The sequence below is a fragment of the Triticum aestivum genome, chromosome 6D (assembly GCF_018294505.1).
Source record: "Triticum aestivum cultivar Chinese Spring chromosome 6D, IWGSC CS RefSeq v2.1, whole genome shotgun sequence".
Lineage (NCBI taxonomy): Eukaryota > Viridiplantae > Streptophyta > Magnoliopsida > Poales > Poaceae > Triticum > Triticum aestivum.
In genome coordinates this window covers 469,826,959-469,838,557 of record NC_057811.1, presented here as the reverse complement: position 1 = coordinate 469,838,557, position 11,599 = coordinate 469,826,959, and the positions used below count along the sequence as shown (strand labels likewise).

The window sequence follows — 11,599 nt, the reverse complement described above, 5'->3', positions numbered from 1 at the left end:
TGCCCGAGGCGGGGGAGGTGCCGTTGATGAGAGAGGGGGAGGTGCCGAAGATGAACGGCAGGGAGGAAGCAGTGGAGGAGGCCGCAGCAGGCGCCGTCGAAGAGGACGAGTGGTCGCCGGGGGAGGTGGCGGAGCTCGTGGCGGCGGCGGTGGAGGGAGAGGCCGCGGCCATGGTGCGTCTGGTAACTGATACCAAGTTGGAGAGATGATTTCTATATTCACTGAGTCAATAGAGTTGCAAAGTACAGATACATATATCCCCGTAGGGAGAGAGCAAGCGCTCCTGGAAAAGACGCACGCAGGCCACGAGCGTTGCTAGATCATATTATCTAGGAGAGGACTCAGTTTACAGACTCAACGTTATAATTACACAAGTATACGTTTAACATTGATGATCCTGTTAGGTCCGGTAAAACCTCTGCCGGATCCTTGAAGGTTGCTTTCCCTTTGCCCATCGATATCATACACCTTAAGCATCACTGTTCCATGCAGCATAAAACCAAACTGATACCAGCAAATGAGTTGTCATGAGGACCAAAGAGTCCATCTCAACATATACTCGTTTCAAAAATCAAAAGGAAAGAAAACAATAAATTCAAACACGATTAAGCATTACACTCGATCTTTTTCTGAAGGCTGGCCCTTGCGTTCAAGTAGAGGGGAAGGAAACAAAATCTTTAAAGTTCAAATTATCAACCATACGTAGCAACCTCTGCACAAAAGAAGAGAAATGAAAGCTCAAAAAACCACACCCATGCCTATAATTGACATTGCTGAATCTCCAAAATATAGCTTTGACAGTCAAACATAGAACAACAAGAATCAACAATCATTTTTTCTCTTGTAGAACTGCATGAGATATGGCATATGAGATAGTAGTAAGTTTTACGGGGAAAGAAAATGAGCAGCCGATCTTCTACAGCATGTATTTTTGGCAAAATAATTATATGGGCCACTGAACTTTGATGGACTACTGATATTACCTTTTTCTGGAATGAAGCTTGCTGCTAAATCATAGGTCCTATCCTGAAGACTATGATGACATTCGCATCTACTGAAGCTAAACTAAGCTGGAGCGTTTTTCCAACAAGATGTGGAAGATGCTTTCATTCATAGTGATGTTAATGAAATAAATTTTCAGGTTCCACATGACTTAAACACAAACTGTGAAAAAAGTTCTTATGCTAATCCTTTTCATAGCATTGAGATAGACCATGATCATCAACAAGAAGGTATTCACCGACTGATTTGCATTGAACAGGTCGGCATATCACTACAATGGATCAGCTTCAGTTACCTAGCTATGACTATTATTACTTACTACTAGGTGACTATCAGTTGATTTCTGATCAAGATGGTTATTTCCAGAATTTTTGGGGTATCTGACACTCAATGTCGCAGCAACACATCTGACATGCCTGACAGTAGTGTTGGGTCTTTGTCTTGGGGCTATATGTCTGAAAAAACAATCTAAAACCCTCAAGTACACCTTCTAGATGGAGTCCTAATTCACTTTTTCCCACAATTTACAGAGGAACACCAAGGGTTATGTAAATCAGTACCTCTCTTGGCTGCAGAAATCTGCACGAAACCTAGCAGGGGGGCACCACAGGCTGCATAGCTATGTAGTGTAGCAACAGCATAATCCAAGGATAGTACTTAAAACCAAGATCACTATCGGCATGTGCAGTCGATCAGTTCATACAAAAAAGGGGGAAGGCGGCCAAAACTCTGCGGACCTGGGAGAGCGGGTTGGTGGAGAACTCGGGGATGGAGAGGAACCCCTTAGCGCTGCGGTCGAGCTGGCAGAACCACTGGTACCTGCTGCGAGACTTCGGTTCAAATGGAGAAAACAGCAACACCACATCAATTAATTCTGGTAACCGTAGAACAAAGTCTTGTGTATCTGTTGACACTACCGATCACCAACACAACACACTTGTGTTGCTTTCAATATAAGACTGGCAAGATGCCCGTGCATTGCACGGAACATCAAGATGCATTTGTATGAGTAGTTTATCTTGTGGGAGAAAAGGATGAACGAGGGAAGCCCTTATTTGCAAATGTGGAGAGGGATGTGGGTATATTTTTGCAAAATTGCCATAGTTTCCTTCCTATCTGTCAGATATAAATCGGACGGCCTATATTGCAGGATGGCAGGCACACCATCATCACCAACTTTGTTGTTCTTATAAGACTAGCGAGAGGCCCATGCGTTGCATGGAACATCAAGATGCATTTATACGAGCTGTTTATCTCGTGGGAGACGAAGATGAACGAGGGAAGTCCTTATCTGCAAATGTGGAGAGGGGTGCGGGTATCTTTTTGCAAAATTGTCATAGTTTGCTTTCTATCCGTCAGATATAGATCGGACGGTCCATATTGCAGGATGGCAGGCACACCATCATCACCAACTCGGTTTTTTATAAGAGTAGAGAAGTAGAGATATGAAATGGCTTCGCTGCTCCCTGAAGATCGACTTACAATTTCACAGGCAACCTGGACTGCATCGAAAACAAGAAAAGGAAATGTTGGATGTTTTAACTTCTGAGCTGAGATAGCATCCCATGACCCCACGCAAATTTCTTGTAATGAGACTGGCCTTAAATAACGTGATACCTTTTCTGATGAACATAACCAAATTGTTGTCCTTAACATGTACTTAAAACATACCAACAATGACAATCCTAGAAGCAAACTGGTTTTCATGATTTGACAGAGAATTTTCATGATGCCCTTGTTCCCAAATCACCAAATTCTCAAGGGTATGGGTATTGATTCTTATACCTGCAAAATTCCTGGTAACAAATCTCTTCTTTTTCTTCATTTCCAACCTTTTGCTGAAGGTAGAGAGAAATAAAAGAATAAGATCCTTAAAGTTCAGTCCACAACCATACATCCTCTGAGAAAGAATAGAAATGGAAGATAAAACCAGCCTGATGTCTATACCTGGCACTGATGAATCTCCTTATTATAGCTTCGACATTCTGGATGATCTGGAAGCACCGAAACGACTGCATCTTCAACGACGCGCGCCCTTCCATCCAAACACTAGTTCACGGCATCAAGGAGGAGGCCAGACTTTGGGCTGTGGAAGGCGCTGCTGGACTTAGAGTAGTCTTGCCCCCAACCTGGGATGTGCATTAGTTCATGTTCTCGGACTGTAATCTGCCTCCTAGGAGGGCTGTAACATTAAACTCTCTCTTTTCAATACAATGAAACACAAAGGTCCTTTGCGTTTTCCTGGAAAAAAAAATAGCTTCGGTATTTGAAGTTTGAGTAGAGGAAGCCCATGGTGTCAGTTATTTGCAAACACAGTATTCGTTTTTATTTTATTTTTGGCAAAACTGCATGGTGTATGATTAATCTGATACACAGCTGCAAATCTTTCGTAGGCAGCCTTAACCACACATAGGTCATGAAAGAAAAATGTTGGGCTATTTAATTTTCTAAACTGAGGTAGCATCCCATGAAGCCCATGAAAATGTTGGACGATTTAATGCTACTGGCCTCAACCAGTGTGACAACTCCTCTGGTAAAGAGGAGCAAAACACTGTCCTGAACATGTACTTAATACATTACCGACAACAACAGTCCTAGAAGCAAACCGATTTTCATGATTTAATAAGAATTTCCATGATGCCCCTGTTCCCAAATCACCAAATCCTCAGGAAGAGTATGGGTATTAATTGTTATACCATATCCTGCAGAATTCTTGGTAACAAATCCCTTCTTTTTCTTCATTTCCAACTAGTGTCGACCCTGAATTTGAGTCACAAAGATAATAATGCAAAAGGGATAATTTCCTTTTGACTAATAGTAAAAGGTTGCATTAGACCGAGTATTATCTTTGCACAGTATAGGCATATGTTACTTCAAACAGCTGAAGCTATGAAGAAACCTACAACTCAGTATCAGGGTCCCCTTCAGAAGTTAGCTAACTTGATGGGTTGACCATGTTAGAATACCAAGGGACCTGTCACATTTGTCTTCTGTTTTTTCAGTCAGTTACTTGCGTATTAATGTACTATGCGATGAAATGGAGGATTTGTATGAAATAAGAACCCTGTTTGCTGCCCTGAAATAGGAGTTTGCACTTATGTGTCTACTACTCAGTACTAAGCGGAAAAGTATGTATGCTCACTTATGTGTTTATGACGGAAGGGTGCCAATTATTTGAAGAAGAAATAAGGAAACAGTCACATCTGTTGTTGTTGTTGTAAAAGTGCAATTGCAACGTGAAGGTGCTATGCCATGAAATACAGGTTCAAAAAAAATAAGAGACGCTCTTTGTTGCTCTGATAACGATGAGCCTGTTAGATGCTGTAAAACCTCTACCAGGTCCTTGAAGGTAACTTTTGCCTTCCCAAAAATATCATACACCTTAAATATCACTGTTCCATGAAACATAAAACCAAATCAATACTAGAAAATGAGTTATCATGAGGACCAGGGTGTCCATAACAAAATATACACTAGTTATCAAAATAACAAAGTAAATATTTAAATTCAAACTTGACCAAGCATTGTGCTCAATCTTTTGCTGGCGTTGAAGTTCAATCCATCAACTATGCATTGCATAGCAACCTCTGTGAGAAAGAACAGAAATGAAAGATAAAACCAGCCTGATGTCTATAACTGACACCTCCTCTGATAAACAGAAGCAAAACATTATGTACTACTTAACACATTACCTACAGCCACTATCCTAGAAGCACTACTAATTTTCATGATTTGATGAGGATTTTCATGATGCCCCCTGTTCTGAAATCACAAATCATCAAGGGCGTGGGTATTGATCATTATACCATATCCTACAGAATCTTTTGGTAATAAATTTCTTCCTTCTCATTTCCGACTAGAAATTTGACGCACAAAGAGAATGCGAAAGGGAGGAGTTTACAGGACTAGTGTGTGTAGATAAAATGATCAAGCTATCTGATAACAATTCACTTGTTGATTAACACGCAGAGTAGATAAGGGACTACTTTGACATCGCCTTGAGAAAGAGCAAGCACAAGTGTTCTTCACTACTCATCCTGAATGCATGGGAAATAATATAACAAGAAAACTAACATCAACATGCCCAGTTCAGGCTCAATTGGCACAGATACCTGAAAATACTCATAGATGAAATCATGTACCACAAGAATTAATTGATCATAACATAGGTCAACAAAGTTCAGAAACCTGGAGCATCCGATGCTAAAATAAGCACAATGTTTGATGAGTGATGACAAAGACCTTAAACCACGATGTTCAGAAACCATGGAGCACCCAATGCTAAAATAAGCAAAATAATCTGATGACAAAGACCTGAAACCACAAGTTACCATTGCCAAAAAATCTGAGCACTCTATGCCCTCTGATCAATGCACTTCCCGGTTAATTCACACAGTTGAAGAGATGCAATGAACTGACAAAACAGGGGCAAAATGTGACATTTTGCATCTCAATAGCCAATTAGGATAGATGTAGCGATGTACCGAGTATAAGACTGCTAGCTCATTACCACTCTGACATGGATCACTCAGCTAATGCCCCAAGGACATGGCCATCAGCTTGACCATAAGAGACGGGCAGCTCACGCTAAGATGTTGTAAGCCGTCGGTGGCTACGGTGGCCCTCAGATTTGCCGGAGCCGCAAGAAAATCGAAGCACGCCTTCTTCAACCCCTCACAGTGGTGTTGCTCGGATAGTAGCAGGATAGTCGCTGCGGTGTTGACGTCAATGTACTCACACAGCTTCTCCTCACAGATCAGCTTCAGCCGGTCCATTCCATACCTGTCTGCCGCGACGAGCAGATGCTGGCAGGTGACATCTTCCTCTTCCTTGCGCATCTCAGGCAATGAGCCGGTGTACACAAAACGGAGCAGCGCCTTGAACACCTCCGCCTCCATGTCTTCCACGCGCACAATGCCGCTTTCGGCCTTGCCCTCCTTCATTGGTCCGAAGAGCTCGGCGGCGAAGACTGACGAGCGGGCTGCCAGCACACACCGGTGCGCGGCGATGGTCTCACCCCCGACCTCAAACACCACGTCGGCACCTTTCTCGGTCTGGAGGAGCATGCCAAGGTCCCCCCGCAGGTCGCACGGGGGCACGGAGACGAAAGCCGCCGCCGCCGCGTCCTGGGCGCGGTAACCATGGACGACGAGGATATCACACCTGACGGTGAACGAGTCGTTCTTTAGATTCTTGGACTTCTGAAGGTCTTCCCTTCTGATGAAGGTCGAGTACCAGTTGAAGAAGCAAGACCTCCTGGACGAGAATGTGACCACCGGCGCCGACGTCAGCCGCGCCGCTTGAATTTTCTCCGCCTCCCCAGAGAGGCAGAAGCAATGCTTCGCCTTCACCCCCGCCGCGACATCTTCGTCGAGGATTAGGGAGAGGGATACGTAGTCTGCGACCGCCGAGCCTGAGCCGTTGGGGTAGTAGTCGATGCGCCAGCGGTGGCCGCCGACTTTGAAGCGCCTGGAACTGATCTTCTCTCCGGTGGGAAGGTCCTTGGTGCAGGAGTAGCCGTGGATGGTGAGGAAGTGGTGCCCGCTGGCCGTGTCGGCCACGATGGCGGACCTCGACGAATTCCCGCTGGTGCCGGAGGACGCCATTGCCGACCTGCTCCGCGGAACGGGCACTCGCAGCTCTCGCGGCGGCGGCGGCGGCGGCGAAAGGGGAAGGAACGGAGAAAGGAGACGAGACTGATGGCGGCTTCTAGAGGAAGCTTCCCCCCAAGGGCCAAGGCCCAAATCCCCACTGGGCTGGGCCCCACACGTCATCCTCTGTAATGGCTGGAACGAATTTTACATCTGAGAGTTTCGAAAAGAATGTCAAACAACCATAAATATGACCATTTTTTAAGTGGGAAGAGAAAAATGGAAGTAGCACAACTTGCAAAAAATTTGATATTTATATTACTAAGCACGGACTAAAATGGATCATGTACCTTTTCCAAAATTCACAAGTGTGTGTTGTCATTCATGATTTTTCTTAGTTTTTTTCTTCTAATTGCCAATATGAGTTCTTGCCAAGCTAGCGAAAATACGTGTTCGACTCCGACCAGTAGATATGTTAGGATTTTAGTCATCGCATGAGCGCTTCATCTTTCGGGCTTCAATCCACCTCGAGTCCGTTCGTCGCAACAAATTCGACGGAGCTCTGACGTAAATTTTTGTTAACTCCTTGCTACGACAAGGTTAGTGTCTCTCGTCGCACATAGGCGATGGCGATATCTGGTGTCAAGTTCTTCTAATCGATTGAGTTCAACGACGATGACCGTGGATCCGAGGCACTAATCTTTAGGGGCATGTGTACGAAGACTTATTGACTATCATCGATAAGATCAGGTCGGCTTCGGGACCGTAACGGCAATAGTAGTGCGGTGGTGGCCCATTCAACCGGCGCCAGTGGTCGTTTAGTAGTCCAAGGACCTCGATGTAAACTTTTATCATGTTAGGGTGAGAAGACGAGATTATAATTTTTCCTATAAATTTTATTGACACTCCCCACAACCCATTTTAGGTCCTTTTTGGATTGCAGAAAATTAAAACCATAGGAATTGAAAAAACATAGGATAGGATGCCACATGTTGAGAATTAGAGAATACCTCGCGGGTTGCTGTGAGGATCAATTGCATATGTTTTGAGTGATTTGATTGTATGGGACATGAATTGTTGAATTAATAATAAACGAATTAAAACTAAAAATACATATTATAAACTATATTTGATTATTGAGTTAAAAATATTTATTTAATATAAGTGGCATGATATAAGGGGAAAATTTTCATGCATGTTGAGTGGACCTTTGATGAGGTGGCATATGCGGTGTGGTGGGATGTGTGCATGGAATCAAGTAATAATGGAAAACTTTTTTATTCATGCATGTTATGATGGCCCTTTGATGAGGTGGCATGTGTCACTAGTAGAAAAAGGGGCTTTCGTTCGGGCCTGGCCAGCCCATTAGTCCCGGTTCTTCCACGAATCGAGACCAATGGAGGCATTTGTCCCGGTTCGTGAACCCAAGGGGCCGGCCGGGGCCTCGTGGGCATTGGTCCCGGTTCGTCTGGGCCCATTTGTCCCGGTTCTTGGCACAAACCGGGACCAATGGGCATCGCTCCTGGCCCACAACCATTGGTCCCGGTTCGTGGCAGGAACCGGGACAGAAGGAGGGCCTTTAGTCCCGGTTCCACCCACGAACCGGGACAAATTAGTTGCCTATATATACCCCATCGCCCGCGAGCAGAGCACTCCACAGTGCTCTTTTTTTGCTGGCCGGCGAGGAAGGGCATTTGGGTGCTCTAGCTCACCTCTTATGCATGTGAGGTGTTCGATGAAATGCCTGAGCCACACTAGTTAAGCTTTCTCCTCTCGAAACTCGACCTCCGAGCTCCATTTTTTCCGAGATTTGTCTAGGTTTAGCGGTCCGTCACGCCCCGTCCTCGTCTTCACAGCCGTCGATCGCCCGCGCCGATCTCGTCGCCGGCACCACCGTGGTGAGCCTTTTGTTCTTATCTTCTTTTTGAAAGAAAAAAATTCTTACTTCAGATAGATACTTGTCTAATTTTCTTACTTTTATTATTCCTTGTTATTATATAGTGCGATGGTTCTGGTATCCGCCCCCGTCAACCCTCGTCCTGTCTATGATTCGGATGTGGTATATTATCTTTTTATAACTATTTGGTTCATTTATTGTTTATGACAATTATGCCGACCAACGTGACATAGATTTTATTTATGTAGGAGGTGGTTGAACCGGAAATTCCAACCGACCCTATTGTCAAGAGGTTAAATTTAGTTGAAGAAGAAATGATGATACCATGCGAACTTTCAACCTTTTCAGAGTTCATTTGTAGTGTTTTTCAATTTCAGGGTCTTATAGCTGAAAAAAATCAGTAAATGCATGAAAAATAACAAATGAAGTCAGAAAGGGTTGAAAATTGATGATGTGGCTTTGAATGGTGCATTTTAAACACAGAAAAACTATGGAGTTCAAATAAGTTCAAAAAAATGAAATCCCTTTGTAACAGACGAGTTTCCGTATGAAACCCTGATACTTCGAAAGAGATTGTCCGTTTTGTACACGAAGTGCATCCAGTTTTTGCCATAAGCCTCTCTACTTTCTTGCACATGCTATGTGCGTGAAATGATGATACCATGCCAACTTTCAACCTTTTCAGAGTTCATTTGTAGTGCTTTTCAATTTCAGGGTCTTATAGCTGGAAAAAAATCAGTAAATGCATGAAAAATAACAAATGAAGTCGGAAAGGGTTGAAAATTGATGATGTGGCTTTTAATGGTGCATTTTTAACACAGAAAAACTATGGAGTTCAAATAAGTTCAAAAAATGAAATCCCTTTGTAACAGACGAGTTTCCGTATGAAACCCTGATACTTCGAAAGAGATTGTCCGTTTTGTACACGAAGTGCATCCAGTTTTTGCCGTAAGCCTCTCTACTTTCTTGCACATACTATGTGGGTGAAATGATGATACCATGCCAACTTTCAACCTTTTCAGAGTTCATTTGTAGTGCTTTTCAATTTCAGGGTCTTATAGCTGAAAAAATCAGTAAATGCATGAAAAATAACAAATGAAGTCAGAAAGGGTTGAAAATTGATGATGTGGCTTTGAATGGTGCATTTTGAACACAGAGAAACTATGGAGTTCAAATAAGTTCAAAAAATGAAATCCCTTTGTAACAGACGAGTTTCCGTATGAAACTCTGATACTTCGAAAGAGATTGTCCATTTTGTACACGAATTGCATCCAGTTTTTGCCGTAAGCCTCTCTACTTTCTTGCACATGCTATGTGGGTGAAATAATGAATTATCAAAGTATTTTCTATTCAAAATCATTAAAAGCAAAATGAATTTTCATAACCAACTTTTTTGTTACAAACTTTAATAGCAAAAAGAATAATCATAAAATGAAATAAATAAGTAATTAGAAACAAAATAATATAAACTATAATAAAATATAAGTAGAAACAAAATTAAAAAATAACATAAACTTTAATAACATAAATGAAATTTAGGAAACTAAAATGATCAAAGTATTTTCTGTTCAAAACATTATAAGCAACCTCTACTAAAATTATATAAAATTCATGCAACTAAAATTATCAAAGTATTTTCTGTTCAAAATCATTAAAAGCAAATAGAATTTTCATAAAGAACCTTTTTGTTAGAAACTTTAATAGCAAAAAGAATTATCAAAAAAATAAGTAATTAGAAACAAAATAAAATAAATAAGTATTTTGTTGTAAGTAGAAACAAAAAAAAGCAAAAAATAAAACAAAAAATTGGGAAAAAATAAAAAATTGCCACCTACTGGGCCACCACGGCCTGAATACGACTAGAAACCCATTAATGGGCCAGGATTCGGGCCCGCAGAAGGCCCAGTAGGCCCATTTGGCATAGCAGTGACAATTAGGCCCGTAAGCCTGCAAAGGAGAGGAGCTCGAGAGGGGTGCGGCAGTGGGGCTTATAAACCAATGCATGCCCCTCTCAACTAGCGAGGTGGGACTAAACTTTCGGCCGCGATGCGGGGCAGCACAGGGCCTTTGGTCCCGGTTAGTGCCACCAACCGGTACTAAAGGGGCGCATTAGTATCGATTCTTGGCACCAACAGGTACCAATGCCCACCCTTTAGTCCCGGTTGGTGCCACCAACCGGGACCAAAGGCCGCCGCTTCCCGCCCTTTGGGCTGCTGAAAAGAGCCCTTTGGTCCCGGTTGGTGGTACCAACCGGGACTAAAGGGAGCATTGGTCCCGGTTGGTGCCACGAACCGGTACCAATGCCCTGGGTATATAAGAAAACACTTAGCAGTTTTGACCAAATCCATCACTTCTTCTCCCCCGACGCCCCTGCTCCTCCTCGCCGTCGCCGACCGACGCCCCTGCTCCACCTTGTCGTCGCCGCCGCCACCGACGCCGTCAGGCTACTCGACGTCGCCGCCGCCACAGCCACTGTCAGGCTGCTCAACGTCGTCGCCGCCGCCGCTGACGTACGACGGCGTCGACCCTCGCACCCCTGCCGGCCCCGACGCGCCGCCCACCGTGCCGCCCCGCCCCCTGTGAGCACCAGCCTGCTCTCGCGCGCGCCCCTCCCCTGTCCCGCGCCCCTGCGCCCCTCCCCTGCCCCTCCGGCGCCGGCGCCGGCCCCTCCGCCGTGCCCTCCGCCCCTGCCCCGCAGCTATATATTAGATTTTTAGATGTTTTGACATGTTTTTTAGATGCTATTTTTAGATGTTTTTTCATGTTTTTTAGATTATTTTAGTTTATGTTTAGTTTAGTTTTAATATTAGGAACATTTCAGATGTGTAGTTATATTTATTTAGATGTGTAGTTAATTTAGATGTTGTAATTTGTTCATAAAAATTGTGCACTTTTGTATAGAAACTTTATTTTTTTCATATGTACGAAAATGTAGAGTGAAAACGAAAACAAACATATAAGAAAAAACAAAGGAAAAAATGAAGAAGGAAAAGAAAACCGCCCGGCCCGGCCACCACCGCATTTTCATAAAGTGTTTCCACCGAGTCCACGTCGCACCGATTGAGCACCCGCGGCGAAGCAAGTCTTTTTTTAAGGTAGTTCTTTGTTA

The 11,599-nt window shown here is 43.6% G+C and overlaps 1 protein-coding gene and 1 pseudogene across 1 annotated transcript; both read right to left on the bottom strand.

Annotated features, from left to right (window-relative positions):
• Positions 1-341: 341 nt before the first annotated feature.
• Positions 342-3,044, bottom strand: LOC123142726 (calcineurin subunit B-like; annotated as a pseudogene).
• A 2,322-nt stretch (positions 3,045-5,366) lies between these two features.
• LOC123142067 (BTB/POZ and MATH domain-containing protein 1-like) lies at positions 5,367-6,709 on the bottom strand. Its single transcript, XM_044561090.1, has one exon. The coding sequence runs from the start codon at positions 6,606-6,608 to the stop codon at positions 5,535-5,537; it is 1,074 nt and encodes a 357-aa protein (XP_044417025.1). The 5' UTR covers positions 6,609-6,709; the 3' UTR covers positions 5,367-5,534.
• Between the last annotated feature and the right edge of the window lie 4,890 nt (positions 6,710-11,599).

Bases quoted from the DNA above. Each gene is read 5' to 3' on its own strand.
- LOC123142067 (XM_044561090.1), bottom strand. From the start codon at position 6,608: ATGGCGTCCTCCGGCACCAGCGGGAATTCGTCGAGGTCCGCCATCGTG.